This window comes from Trichomycterus rosablanca, chromosome 2 (assembly GCF_030014385.1).
Source record: "Trichomycterus rosablanca isolate fTriRos1 chromosome 2, fTriRos1.hap1, whole genome shotgun sequence".
Taxonomy (NCBI): Eukaryota; Metazoa; Chordata; class Actinopteri; order Siluriformes; family Trichomycteridae; genus Trichomycterus; species Trichomycterus rosablanca.
Genome location: NC_085989.1, coordinates 62,951,985 through 62,969,902, shown reverse-complemented (window position 1 = coordinate 62,969,902; position 17,918 = coordinate 62,951,985). Strand labels below are relative to the sequence as shown.

Sequence of the window (17,918 nt, the reverse complement as noted above, 5' to 3'; positions counted from 1 at the left end):
TAACATTACAAATAATAAAATACATTTATAACATTATAAATAATAAAATACATTTATAACATTATAAATAATAAACTACATTTATAACATTATAAATAATAAAATACATTTATAACATTACAAATAATAAAATACATTTATAACATTATAAATAATAAAATACATTTATAACATTATAAATAATAAAATACATTTATAACATTACAAATAATAAAATACATTTATAACATTATAAATAATAAAATACATTTATAACATTACAAATAATAAAATACATTTATAACATTATAAATAATAAAATACATTTATAACATTATAAATAAAAAAATACATTTATAACATTATAAATAATAAAATACATTTATAAACTACATTTATAACATTATAAATAATAAAATACATTTATAACATTATAAATAATAAAATACATTTATAACATTATAAATAATAAAATACATTTATAACATTATAAATAATAAAATACATTTATAACATTATAAATAATAAAATACATTTATAACATTATAAATAATAAACTACATTTATAACATTATAAATAATAAAATACATTTATAACATTATAAATAATAAAATACATTTATAACATTATAAATAATGAAATACATTTATAACATTATAAATAATAAAGTACATTTATAACATTATAAATAATAAATACATTTATAACCTTATAAATAATAAAATACATTTATAACATTATAAATGATAAAATACATTTATAACATTATAAATAATAAAATACATTTATAACATTATAAATAAGAAAATACATTTATAACATTATAAATAATAAAATACATTTATAACATTATAAATGATAAAATACATTTATAACATTATAAATAATAAAATACATTTATAACATTACAAAAAATAAAATACATTTATAACATTATAAATAATAAAATACATTTATAACATTAAAAATAATAAAATACATTTATAACATTATAAATAATAAAATACATTTATAACATTATAAATAATAAAATACATTTATAACATTATAAATAATAAAATACATTTATAACATTATAAATAATAAAATATATTTATAACATTATAAATAATAAAATACATTTATAACATTATAAATAATAAAATACATTTACAACATTATAAATAATAAAATACATTTATAACATTATAAATAATAAAATATATTTATAACATTATAAATAATAAAATACATTTACAACATTATAAATAATAAAATACATTTATAACATTATAAATAATAAAATACATTTATAACATTATAAATAATAAACTACATTTATAACATTATAAATAATAAAATACATTTATAACATTATAAATAATAAAATACATTTATAACATTATAAATAATAAAATATATTTATAACATTATAAATAATAAAATACATTTATAACATTATAAATAATAAAATACATTTACAACATTATAAATAATAAAATACATTTATAACATTATAAATAATAAAATATATTTATAACATTATAAATAATAAAATACATTTACAACATTATAAATAATAAAATACATTTATAACATTATAAATAATAAAATATATTTATAACATTATAAATAATAAAATACATTTATAACATTATAAATAATAAAATACATTTACAACATTATAAATAATAAAATACATTTATAACATTATAAATAATAAAATACATTTATAACTTTATAAATAATAAAATACATTTATAACATTATAAATAATAAAATACATTTATAACATTATAAATAATAAAATACATTTATAACATTATAAATAATAAAATATATTTATAACATTATAAATAATAAAATATATTTATAACATTATAAATAATAAAATATATTTATAACATTATAAATAATAAAATACATTTATAACATTATAAATAATAAAATACATTTACAACATTATAAATAATAAAATACATTTATAACATTATAAATAATAAAATACATTTATAACTTTATAAATAATAAAATATATTTATAACATTATAAATAATAAAATACATTTATAACATTATAAATAATAAAATACATTTACAACATTATAAATAATAAAATACATTTATAACATTATAAATAATAAAATATATTTATAACATTATAAATAATAAAATACATTTATAACATTATAAATAATAAAATACATTTATAACATTATAAATAAAAAAATACATTTATAACATTATAAATAATAAACTACATTTATAACATTATAAATAATAAATACATTTATAACATTATAAATAATAAAATACATTTATAACATTATAAATAATAAACTACATTTATAACATTATAAATAATAAATACATTTATAACATTATAAATAATAAAATACATTTATAACATTATAAATAATAAACTACATTTATAACATTATAAATAATAAATACATTTATAACATTATAAATAATAAAATATATTTATAACATTACAAATAATAAAATACATTTATAACATTATAAATAATAAAATACATTTATAACATTAAAAATAATAAAATACATTTATAACATTATAAATAATAAACTACATTTATAACATTATAAATAATAAAAAATATTTATAACATTATAAATAATCAAATACATTTATAACATTATAAATAATAAAATACATTAATAACATTAAAAATAATAAAATACATTTATAACATTATAAATAATAAAATACATTTATAACATTACAAATAATAAAATACATTTATAACATTATAAATAATAAAATACATTTATAACATTATAAATAAAAAAATACATTTATAACATTATAAATAATAAAATACATTTATAAACTACATTTATAACATTATAAATAATAAAATACATTTATAACATTACAAATAATAAAATACATTTATAACATTATAAATAATAAAATACATTTATAACATTATAAATAATAAAATACATTTATAACATTATAAATAATAAAATACATTTATAACATTATAAATAATAAAATACATTTATAACATTATAAATAATAAAATACATTTATAACATTATAAATAATAAAATACATTTATAACATTATAAATAATAAACTACATTTATAACATTATAAATAATAAAATACATTTATAACATTATAAATAATAAAATACATTTATAACATTATAAATAATGAAATACATTTATAACATTATAAATAATAAAGTACATTTATAACATTATAAATAATAAAATACATTTACAACATTATAAATAATAAAATACATTTATAACATTATAAATAATAAAATACATTTATAACATTATAAATAATAAACTACATTTATAACATTATAAATAATAAAATACATTTATAACATTATAAATAATAAAATACATTTATAACATTATAAATAATAAAATATATTTATAACATTATAAATAATAAAATACATTTATAACATTATAAATAATAAAATACATTTACAACATTATAAATAATAAAATACATTTATAACATTATAAATAATAAAATATATTTATAACATTATAAATAATAAAATACATTTACAACATTATAAATAATAAAATACATTTATAACATTATAAATAATAAAATATATTTATAACATTATAAATAATAAAATACATTTATAACATTATAAATAATAAAATACATTTACAACATTATAAATAATAAAATACATTTATAACATTATAAATAATAAAATACATTTATAACTTTATAAATAATAAAATATATTTATAACATTATAAATAATAAAATACATTTATAACATTATAAATAATAAAATACATTTACAACATTATAAATAATAAAATACATTTATAACATTATAAATAATAAAATATATTTATAACATTATAAATAATAAAATACATTTACAACATTATAAATAATAAAATACATTTATAACATTATAAATAATAAAATACATTTATAACATTATAAATAATAAACTACATTTATAACATTATAAATAATAAACTACATTTATAACATTATAAATAATAAAATACATTTACAACATTATAAATAATAAAATAGATTTACAACATTATAAATAATAAAATACATTTACAACATTATAAATAATAAAATACATTTATAACATTATAAATAATAAAACACATTTATAACATTATAAATAATAAACTACATTTATAACATTATAAATAATAAAATACATTTATAACATTATAAATAATAAAATACATTTATAACATTATAAATAATAAAATACATTTATAACATTATAAATAATAAAATAGATTTACAACATTATAAATAATAAAATAGATTTACAACATTATAAATAATAAAATACATTTACAACATTATAAATAATAAAATACATTTATAACATTATAAATAATAAAACACATTTATAACATTATAAATAATAAACTACATTTATAACATTATAAATAATAAAATACATTTATAACATTATAAATAATAAAATACATTTATAACATTATAAATAATAAAATACATTTATAACATTATAAATAATAAAATACATTTACAACATTATAAATAATAAAATACATTTATAACATTATAAATAATAAAATATATTTATAACATTATAAATAATAAAATACATTTACAACATTATAAATAATAAAATACATTTATAACATTATAAATAATAAACTACATTTATAACATTATAAATAATAAACTACATTTATAACATTATAAATAATAAACTACATTTATAACATTATAAATAATAAAATACATTTATAACATTATAAATAATAAAATACATTTACAACATTATAAATAATAAAATACATTTATAACATTATAAATAATAAAATATATTTATAACATTATAAATAATAAAATACATTTACAACATTATAAATAATAAAATACATTTATAACATTATAAATAATAAAATACATTTATAACATTATAAATAATAAAATACATTTATAACATTATAAATAATAAACTACATTTATAACATTATAAATAATAAACTACATTTATAACATTATAAATAATAAAATACATTTATAACATTATAAATAATAAAGATTGTTAGTAAATGTTAAACTGAGATCCGATGCTAAAGTCCTGTAACGTGATTCATCCTCCATTCATCATTTCCTGCTCACACTGATCTGCATGAGCACAATACAAGCTTTCACTGTATGATGCTTCATCCCAGGTGCCTCTGATTCTATTCAATACAAATATCTTACTGAGTTCATCTTCATCTTCAGGTTCTTCCTTCTTCACAGGCTTCATCTGGAAACCTCCATCCTGTTGGTCCGCTGGGGTGAGATGTTCCTCAGAGGTGACGTGTTCCACAGGGATTGAGGTTCCTTCACCTGAAATTTCTTTGTTTTGTGAAGAAAAAATAAATAAGTTTGTTATTGTTGGTAGTAACGACCAACTTCATTATTAAGCACTTAAGTTAGAACTAACAGACACGTACTTCTACACTATCTGTCAAAAAAGACGATCTATAAACCTTTGTTCAAACAGGGTTTCAGCAGATTTAATAATAATAATAATAATAATAATAATAACAATACAGCCCCAATACACGTTTCCGTTCTTGGGTAAGATGGCGGCGCGTGTACTTTAGGTCTGGAGACCGAGCAGCCTACAGCACAGCTAGATCCAGTCTGAAGGAGGGTATCTCCAGGGCTAAACACAGTTATAAACAGAGGATTGAGGAGAACTTCAATTCCTCTGACCCTCGGCGTATGTGGCAAAGGGATCCGAACAATCACTGACTTTAACCCACACAATGCAGCTCCCTATGCTGAAGACTTGCTCCCCAATAAGTTCAATAACTTCTACACTCGCTCGGAAAACAGATCCTCCTCCAGATAAGAAGCCAATCACACTCTCCACCAAGGATGAACAGGGTGAATGCTATGAAGGCAGCTGGCCCTGGTGGAGCATCTGGGCTTGTGCTTAAAGCTTGTGCTAAGCAGCATTTCAATCTGTCTCTGGCCCACACTGTGATTCCAACGAGCTTCAGGACAGCCACCATCGTGCTAGTACCAAAACATTCAACTGCTTCTGAAAGACCTGTTGCTCTCACGCCCATCATCTCCAAGTTCTTCCTCACTTGAAATCCTGTCTACCAGCTACTCTAGACCAGCATCAGTCTGCTTATCGTCGCAACAGGTCAGTAGAGAATGCTATCTCCACAGCACTTCACACTGAACTGACCCACTTGGACTGCCATAACACCTATGTTAGAATGCTTCTTATCGACTTCAGTTCAGCATTTAACACGGTGATTCCATCCAAGCTGATCTTGAAGCTCAGCACCAGCGCATCAGTCTATAACTGTAACCCTGCTAAACTCCACTTTAAAAGTATCACTGCACTCTGGAACTCTGTACTATTCACAAGTGAACCATCTCACCTGTATATACCATCAGCACTAACAATCATGTATATATTAAATATATCTGCTTATATACTCGACTTTATTTATTCTCATTCATTACCGAATCATTCAGCCACTTTTATTCACCGTGCATTACTCTGTAATTATATACGAGTCTATACACTGTACAGTCAGCATTATCTGTTTAATATTCTTTATCTTCTGTCTCCTCATTTCACTCACCTCCTCACTTATGCACTAAAATCTACAATCTAAACACTAGATCACAAAAATATTCTAAATATAGTCTTACTGAGTTCATCTTTATCTTCAGCTTCTTCCTTCTTCACAGGCTTCATCTGGAAACCTCCACACTGTTGGTCCTCTGGGGTGAGGTGTTCCTCAGAGATGACCACAGGGATTATGGATCCTTCATCTGAAATTCATCAATATGTGAAGAAGAAACTCAACAACTGAAGGTTGTGGGTTTGATTTTCCAATCACAAATAAATCCTAGTTAGATTAAAACTTAAATCCAGACTGGAGTGTATCAGCACAGGACAGTACGGTACAGTACAGGTTCTAATCCCACTATCCACATTCTCTTATTATTTCTACTGATTAGTGACTCCAATACTAACCATACTGTACTGTACCATACTGTACTGTACCATACTGTACTGTACCACACTGTACTGTACCACACTGTACTGTACCTCACTGTACTGTACCACACTGTACTGTACCATACTGTACTGTACCATACTGTAGTGTACCACACTGTACTGTACCACACTGTACTGTACCACACTGTACTGTACCATACTGTACCACACTGTACTGTACCATACTGTACTGTACCACACTGTACTGTACCACACTGTACTGTACCATACTGTACTGTACCACACTGTACTGTACCATACTGTACTGTACCATACTGTACTGTACCACACTGTACTGTACCATACTGTACCACACTGTACTGTACCTCACTGTACTGTACCATACTGTACTGTACCACACTGCACTGTACCACACTGTACTGTACCATACTGTACTGTACCACACTATACTGTACCTCACTGTACTGTACCACACTGTACTGTACCATACTGTACTGTACCACACTGTACTGTACCATACTGTACTGTACCACACTGTACTGTACCACACTGTACTGTACCATACTGTACTGTACCACGCTGTACTGTACCATACTGTACTGTACCTCACTGTACTGTACCTCACTCTACTGTACCACACTGTACTGTACCATACTGTACTGTACCACACTGTACTGTACCATACTGTACTGTACCATACTGTACTGTACCTCACTCTACTGTACCACACTGTACTGTACCATACTGTACTGTACCACACTGTACTGTACCATACTGTACTGTACCACACTGTACTGTACCACACTGTACTGTACCATACTGTACTGTACCACGCTGTACTGTACCATACTGTACTGTACCTCACTGTACTGTACCTCACTCTACTGTACCATACTGTACTGTACCACACTGTACTGTACCACACTGTACTGTACCATACTGTACTGTACCATACTGTACTGTACCTCACTCTACTGTACCATACTGTACTGTACCACACTGTACTATACCATACTGTACTGTACCACACTGTACTGTACCTCACTCTACTGTACCACACTGTACTGTACCATACTGTACTGTACCACACTGTACTGTACCACACTGTACTGTACCATACTGTACTGCACCATACTGTACTGCACCATACTGTACTGTACTACACTGTACTGTACCATACTGTACTGCACCATACTGTACTGTACTACACTGTACTGTACCATACTGTACTGTACCATACTGTACTGTACCACACTGGTGGAAAAGTCGCATCATGCTCCACATTTACTTACAGAACAAATCATCATCATCATCCTCCTCCTTCTTTATTAGTTTCTTCTGGAATCCTTCATGTTGTAGATCCACAGGGGCGACGTGTTCCTCTTCTGCTGACTGCATTATTACACATCTAATAGACAGACAGAGAGACAGACAGATAAATAAATAAATGGATGTACTTTATTTATAATTAAAAGGAAATGCAGGGAACTTCTTTAGACTGTTTTAACTGGCTGTTGTTATTGTTATGAACTGAAGCTACTGTGGCACCAGGCAGCATCAAGAGTCCCTGTTGAGTTTGGTACCTGTAAAGGTTTCTTCCTTGTAATTACAAAACACGCTAAACATCTACACTAAACGTTTTACTGCGCGTCTAAACCATGTATTACGGTACCCAGATTTAGAAGCATTACAAAAGGTAAAGCGGCTGTTTAAAGCTTAATAAACATAATCCACAGTGTTCTGATACACAAAATCCAGCACATTCTTGAAGATCATTTACTCTGTTATTAATGAATCCAGACATTTTACTGTAGGAATTTCTTGTGATGGGATCTTAAACTTACAGACCAAAATTAACAAATCAAATTGTTATCAAATGCCGCCACTATGATCATGAAGAAGATTTACTCTAGTACACATGCTGTGATTCTGAGAGAGTTTTACTGTAGGTATTTCAAATGATGGGATGGCAAACTTATTATCAAATTACTTTAGTAAAATTATCTCAAAATCACAAGATTAGTACTAGAGTAAGTGTCCTTCATGGATGTCGGGGTGACACCTGATAACAATTTGATTTGCTAATTTTATTGGACTTCAAAAAATGTACAGAACCAAATAGACATTTTACATGAGTTTTTTATCCCATTACTCCAAATTCCTACAGTAAAAATGTATATAAGTTACAACATGAGGACTAGAGTAAGTGTTCTTTATGATCATAGGGGGGCATTTAATAACAATACCAGTTTGTTATTGTTTGGTAATGGTCCTTAAAGAACCGAAGACATTTTCAAACTGTAAACAAAGTGAAACTGTAAACAAAGTGAAACTGTAAACAAAGTGAAACTGTAAACAAAGTTAAACTGTAAACAAAGTTAAAATACAAAGTGATATTCTATTCCTATATTATTATTATTATGATTATTATTATTACTGAATCATGTGTGATGCTAACAGTTAGCACAGCAGCTAGCAGTCTGTGTTTAAATGAAACTGGAGTTAAAGCTCCTCAAATCCTCACAGTGATGTTTTATTATGAACTCTAGTTTTATTATTAATTAGAATGTAGTTATAATTAAATATAAGGGTTATAATTAAATACATATTTTACTTACAGATGAGGCTCTACAGTACAAACACAGCAGCTTCTTGTTCTTCAGATGAGGTTTAATGTGCTTAAAACGCACCAGCGCCACCAACTGGACTGGAGTTGAACAGCAGTTTAGCAGTAAGATAAGATAACATAAGATGAGACTAGATAAGATAAAATAAGATAAAATAAGATAAAATAAGATAAAATGAGATGAGATGAGACTTTATTGATCCCCTTAGGGAAATGAACTTGTTACAGCAGTATGAAGACAGGAAAAACAGAAAGAAATACAACAAAGTTTATTGCACAAATATTGCACACATAGTGTGTTGTTATTCACTCTATAAAATATCTAAAAAATAATATATACATTAGAAATATGCAAAATATATTACGTAATGCACTGATTGTAAATAAATTACATATTGCACTTGTTATTGCACCATGAACATGTAAGATTAGGTATGAGTGAGATTATTATATATTATTATTGTTGTAAGCTCTGATGGCTGTGGGAATAAAGGACCTGTGGTAGCTCCTTCTTACACAGGGGGTGGAGGAGTCTGGTACTGAAGGAGCTTGTTAGAACCCCTACAGACTCATGTAGTGGATGTGTGGTGATGTCCAGGATGGATGAAAGCCTGGCTATCTTCCTACTTTCTCCCACCTCCTCTTCGCTTTCTTGATCAGCTTGTTCAGTCTTTTTCTGTCTCTCTCCGAGATCGCACCTCCCCAGCACACCACTCCGTAGAAGATGGCTGATGCTACCACAGTGTCATAAAAAGATCTTAGCAGTGGTCGGCACACTCCAAAAGACCTCAGTCTCCTCAGTAGGTGGAGGCGACTTTGGCCCTTTCTATATAGGGCACCCGAGTTGCTAGACCAGTCCAGTTTATTATTGAGGTGAACACCCAGGTATTTGCACTCCTTCACCATCTCAATGTCCAAACCCTGGATGCTCACAGTAATAGACCCCCATTAGCCCTGTATCTCTCAGGTAGCTTTAGAGAAAATTACACTCTAGTGGTGTGTGATACTGCAAAAGTTGGTATCGATCCAATACCAAGTAAGTACAGGGACAGTATCGCTGATACTGATACCGAGACTTTTTTAATGTTTCTTAAATATGTTCATTAGTTAATCATGTGCATTTGAAAACCCACCACAGTTTATAGGCAAATCAAAAGTAATTGTATTAATTCAGTACATTTGAAGTCTGGGTTTTTGTTCAGAAACAATTATATAATAAGAAAACATAATTCCCCTTCTCACTGCATCTGCTGGTTTGTAAAATAAAGTACACACAATTATTCTGGATGTAGCTGTATACAGAATTTCAGTTAGCGATCAATGCTAATAGTAATTACTGTTATATTAGCAATATGGAGTCATTTATAACCAATGTACCAACATACCTGATGTAAATGTTGACATTCTCATTATATCAATGCTTCAAATGTAAACGTTTAGCATGTTAAAAAGTTTAAAAATATTAAAGCCTAGTTTACTGGGGGGCAGAAAAGTCCAAACCTCCTGTGTTTCATTTCCCCACAGTCGGTTAAATAAAGAACGCTGCTAAAAGACTAGTCCATGAATTTATTTTATCAGTGACCTATTATGAATAAAATCCTCAGACTGTCCCAGTAAGTAGTCGAGTCAAATTTATTAATGTAGCACTATTTACAGTGAACATTTACAGAATCCAGGACCGACAGACCAAAAACCTCCTGTACCATAACTATACCATTTATCTATCGTATCTAGTGTTAGGAATGATGTTATACCAGTATACTGTACACAAGTCTAAAGAACATCAGTACTGCATGCTTACATCACATCTGTATGGATCTCTGTGTATTAGAGCTGTTTAATCTATATATCAGTATTTAGATTTAGTTCTGTTATTATGTTCGTGATATTAAGAGTTCAGACTATTATTCAATTGTATTTTTATGTATTTATATTCATTCACTTTCATAATCTTGTACATCTGCACACAGAATCCTGTATTATATCTGTATATCCTGAACAAATGGTGCTAGTTTTTAGTTTTTCTGTAAGTTAAGGTGTATATTTTTGTAATTAATGTGTGTTGCAACTCTGAGGGACCGAGCACCTAAGCATTTCACTCACCTTTCACACCTGTGTTAATGTGACGTGACTATAAAGTGATTTGTAGAAGATTCAAAGTAGAAGATTTTAATAAAGAGTTTTTCAGAAACAGAAATAATCTGATACAATCTGATGTGTCACACTTGTGTCTAAAGCAGCTCCCACACTGTGAGCATCATTTCTGTAAAATGTGAATGCACTGGTGTTTTAGTTTACTCTGTTGATTAAAACGCTTCCCACACTGTGAGCACTGATATGGTTTCTCTCCAGTGTGAATGCGCTGGTGTCTTTTGAGATGACTTTGACGATTAAAACTCTTTCCACACTGTGAGCACTGATACGGTTTCTCTCCAGTGTGAATGCGCTGATGTTCATTGAGATAACATTGATGCTTGAAACTCTTTCCACACTGTGAGCACTGATACGGTTTCTCTCCAGTGTGAATGCGCTGGTGTAGTTTGAGATTACTTTGTTGATTAAAGCTCTTCCCACACTGTGAGCACTGATGTGGTTTCTCTCCAGTGTGAATGAGCTGGTGTTTTTTAAAAGAACTCTGATGACTAAAACTCTTTCCACATTGTGAGCACTGATACGGTTTCTCTCCAGTGTGAATGCGCTGGTGTTCTTTGAGATAACTTTCATGCTTAAAACTCTTTCCACACTGTGAGCAGTGATACGGTTTCTCTCCAGTGTGAATGCGCTGATGTCTTGTCAGAGTTCTCTGTTGATTAAAACTCCTCCCACACTGAGAGCACAGATACGGTTTCTCTCCAGTGTGAATGCGCTGGTGTATTTTGAGATTACTTCGACGATTAAAGCTCTTCTCACACTGTGAGCACTGATACGGTTTCTCTCCAGTGTGAATGCGCTGGTGTTCTTTGAATTCATTCTGGTACCTAAAACCCTTCCCACACTCTGAGCACTGATACGGTTTCTTTCCAGTGTGAATGCGCTGGTGTATTTTTAGATTCCTCCGGGTACTGAAGCTCTTCCCACACTGTGAGCAGACGTTTCCTTCTTCCTGTGTGGGACTGAGAGAGGTGTTAATGCTGACAGTACCAGAGGACGTTTGCTGATTACTGGAGCTTCTGGTGGGCGTCAGATCCTCATGTTCAGTCTTAATCTTCACCAGCGCATCATCATATTTATCATGGTTGCAGCTCTTGATGTGATTGTGGAGGTGATTTTGGGTTGTAGAGGAACGTGGACACGAGGAGCAGCAGAAATCCTTGTTCAGTTCTGAAGCAGAAAATAATAAAATACATTTATAACATTATAAATAATAAAATACATTTATAACATTATAAATAATAAAATACATTCATAACATTATAAATAATAAAATACATTTGTAACATTATAAATAATAAAATACATTCATAACATTATAAATAATAAAATACATTTATAACATTATAAATAATAAAATACATTTATAACATTATAAATAATAAAATACATTTATAACATTATAAATAATAAAATACATTTATAACATTATAAATAATAAAATACATTTATAACATTATAAATAATAAACTACATTTATAACATTATAAATAATAAAATACATTTATAACATTATAAATAATAAAATACATTTATAACATTATAAATAATAAAATACATTTATAACATTATAAATAATAAAATACATTTATAACATTATAAATAATAAAATACATTTATAACATTATAAATAATAAACTACATTCATAACATTATAAATAATAAAATACATTTATAACATTATAAATAATAAACTACATTCATAACATTATAAATAATAAAATACATTTATAACATTATAAATAATAAAATACAGTTATAACATTATAAATAATAAAATACATTCATAACATTATAAATAATAAAATACATTTATAACATTATAAATAATAAAATACAGTTATAACATTATAAATAATAAAATACATTCATAACATTATAAATAATAAAATACATTTATAACATTATAAATAATAAAATACAGTTATAACATTATAAATAATAAAATACATTCATAACATTATAAATAATAAAATACATTTATAACATTATAAATAATAAAATACAGTTATAACATTATAAATAATAAAATACATTCATAACATTATAAATAATAAAATACATTTATAACATTATAAATAATAAAATACAGTTATAACATTATAAATAATAAAATACATTCATAACATTATAAATAATAAAATACATTTATAACATTATAAATAATAAAATACAGTTATAACATTATAAATAATAAAATACATTCATAACATTATAAATAATAAAATACATTTATAACATTATAAATAATAAAATACATTTATAACATTAAAAATAATAAAGATTGTTAGTAATTGTTAGAAAGGAAACACATTGTTCACCCAAAGAAACATCTTACTGAGTTCATCTTTATCTTCAGCTTCTTCCTTCTTCACAGGCTTCATCTGGAAACCTCCACACTGTTGGTCCTCTGGGGTGAGATGTTCCTCAGAGATGACCACAGGGATTATGGATCCTTCATCTGAAATTCATCAATATGAGAAGAAGAAACTCAACAACTGGAGGAAACTGAAGGTTGTGGGTTTAATTTTCCAATCACAAATAAATCCTAGTTAGATTAAAACTTAAATCCAGACTGGAGTGTATCAGCACCGGACAGTACGGTACAGTACAGGTTCTAATCCCACTATCCACTTTCTCTTATTATTTCTACTGATTAGTGACTCCAATACTAACCACACTGTACTGTACCATACTGTACTGTACCTCACTGTACTGTACCATACTGTACTGTACCATACTGTACTGTACCACTGTACTGTACCATACTGTACTGTACTGTACCATACTGTACTGTACCACACTGTACTGTACCATACTGTACTGTACCACTGTACTGTACCATACTGTACTGTACCATACTGTACTGTACCATACTGTACTGTACCACATTGTACTGTACCATACTGTACTGTACCACACTGTACTGTACCACACTGTACTGTACCATACTGTACTGTACCATACTGTACTGTACCACATTGTACTGTACCATACTGTACTGTACCACACTGTACTGTACCACACTGTACTGTACCATACTGTACTGTACCATACTGTACTGTACCATACTGTACTGTACCACATTGTACTGTACCATACTGTACTGTACCACACTGTACTGTACCACACTGTACTGTACCATACTGTACTGTACCACACTGAACCACACTGTACTGTACCATACTGTACTGTACCACACTGTACTGTACCATACTGTACTGTACCACACTGGACTGTACCACACTGTACTGTACCATACCGTACCATCATGTACTGTACCATACTGTACTGTACCACACTGTACTGTACCATACTGTACTGTACCACACTGTACTGTACCACACTGTACTGTACCATGCTGTACTGCACCATGCTGTACTGTACCATACTGTACTGTACCATACTGTCCGGTACCACACTGTACTGTACCATACTGTACTGTACCATACTGTACTGTACCATACTTTACTGTACCTCACTGTAATGTACCACACTGTACTGTACCATACTGTACTGTACCTCACTGTACTGTACCTCACTGTACTGTACCATACTGTACTGTACCATACTTTACTGTACCTCACTGTAATGTACCACACTGTACTGTACCATACTGTACTGTACCACACTGTACTGTACCTCACTGTACTGTACCATACTGTACTGTACCACACTGTACTGTACCATACTGTACTGTACCATACTGTACTGTACCACACTGTACTGTACCATACTGTACTGTACCACACTGTACTGTACCATACTGTACTGTACCATACTGTACCTCACTGTACTGTACCACACTGTACTGTACCATACTGTACTGTACCACACTGTACTGTACCTCACTGTACTGTACCATACTGTACTGTACCTCACTGTACTGTACCACACTGTACTGTACCTCACTGTACTGTACCATACTGTACTGTACCATACTTTACTGTACCACACTGTACTGTACCATACTGTACTGTACCATACTGTACTGTACCATACTGTACTGTACCACACTGTCTGGTGGAAAAGTGGCATCATGCTCCACATTTACTTACAGAACAAATCATCATCATCATCCTCCTCCTTCTTTATTAGTTTCTTCTGGAATCCTTCATGTTGTAGATCCACAGGGGCGACGTGTTCCTCTTCTGCTGACTGCATTATTACACATCTAATAGACAGACAGAGAGACAGACAGATAAATAAATAAATGGATGTACTTTATTTATAATTAAAAGGAAATGCAGGGAACTTCTTTAGACTGTTTTAACTGGCTGTTGTTATTGTTATGAACTGAAGCTACTGTGGCACCAGGCAGCATCAAGAGTCCCTGTTGAGTTTGGTACCTGTAAAGGTTTCTTCCTTGTAATTACAAAACACGCTAAACATCTACACTAAACGTTTTACTGCGCGTCTAAACCATGTATTACGGTACCCAGATTTAGAAGCATTACAAAAAGTAAAGCGGCTGTTTAAAGCTTAATAAACATAATCCACAGTGTTCTGATACACAAAATCCAGCACATTCTTGAAGATCATTTACTCTGTTATTAATGAATCCAGACATTTTACTGTAGGAATTTCTTGTGATGGGATCTTAAACTTACAGACCAAAATTAACAAATCAAATTGTTATCAAATGCCGCCACTATGATCATGAAGAAGATTTACTCTAGTACACATGCTGTGATTCTGAGAGAGTTTTACTGTAGGTATTTCAAATGATGGGATGGCAAACTTATTATCAAATTACTTTAGTAAAATTATCTCAAAATCACAAGATTAGTACTAGAGTAAGTGTCCTTCATGGATGTCGGGGTGACACCTGATAACAATTTGATTTGCAAATTTTATTGGACTTCGAAAATGGTCTTTATAGAACCGAATAAAGTAATAAGCCACGAGAGGCTGTGTGTTACTGTGATTTTAGCACAGGGAAACTGTAAACAAAGTTCACCTGTAAACAAAGCTCAACTGTAAACAAAGTTCACCTGTAAACAAAGTTCACCTGTAAACAAAGTTCACCCGTAAACAAAGATCAACTGTAAACAAAGTTCACCTGTAAACAAAGATCAACTGTAAACAAAGTTCAACTGTAAACAAAGTTCAACTGTAAACAAAGTTCAACTGTAAACAAAGTTAAACTATAAACAAAGTTCAACTATAAACAAAGTTCACCTGTAAACAAAGCTCACCTGTAAACAAAGTTCACCTGTAAACAAAGCTCACCTGTAAACAAAGTTCAACTGTAAACAAAGTTCACCTGTAAACAAAGCTCACCTGTAAACAAAGTTCAACTGTAAACAAAGTTCACCTGTAAACAAAGTTAAACTATGAACAAAGTTCAACTGTAAACAAAGTTAAACTATAAACAAAGTTCAACTATGAACAAAGTTCAACTGTAAATAAAGTTAAACTATAAACAAAGTTCAACTGTAAACAAAGTTCAACTGTAAACAAAGTTAAACTATAAACAAAGTTCAACTATAAACAAAGTTCACCTGTAAACAAAGCTCACCTGTAAACAAAGCTCACCTGTAAACAAAGTTTAAAAAAACATTTGCTCAAATGAATCGGTTCATCAGTTCTGAATCATGTGTGATGCTAACAGTTAGCACAACAGCTAGCAGTCTGTGTGTTTAAATGAAACTGGAGTTAAATCTCCTCAAATCCTCACAGTGATGTTTTATTATGAACTCTAGTTTTATTATTAATTAGAATGTAGTTATAATTAAATATAAGGGTTATAATTAAATACATATTTTACTTACAGATGAGGCTCTACAGTACAAACACAGCAGCTTCTTGTTCTTCTGATGATGTTTAATGGTGGTTGGCAGAACAACTTAAGACGCACCAGCGCCACCAACTGGACTGGAGTTGAACAGCAGCTTAGCAGTAAGATGGATAAGATTTTGTTTTGTTTTGATTTTTTGTTTATTTTATTGCTTTTCAAAAAGTGGACACTTCACATGAGTTTGAGACCCGATCACAACAAATTCCTACAATAAAAATGTCTGAAATGTATTTTATTAATAACAGAGTCGATGCTCTTCTTGAATTGAGTGGATTTTGTGCATCAGAACACGGTAGATGATGTTTATTAAACTGTAAACACCAGTTTTACCCTCTTCAACACTTCAGGTACCGTAATACATGGTTTAGACGTG

General features: G+C 28.2%; 1 protein-coding gene across 1 annotated transcript; it reads right to left on the bottom strand.

Annotated features, from left to right (window-relative positions):
* Positions 1-11,501: 11,501 nt before the first annotated feature.
* LOC134300280 (zinc finger protein 239-like) lies at positions 11,502-12,853 on the bottom strand (the record flags this gene model as incomplete). Its single annotated transcript, XM_062985003.1, has 1 exon — positions 11,502-12,853. A coding segment is annotated over one exon (1,002 nt), but the record flags the coding sequence as incomplete, so codon positions are not given.
* Positions 12,854-17,918: the final 5,065 nt, after the last annotated feature.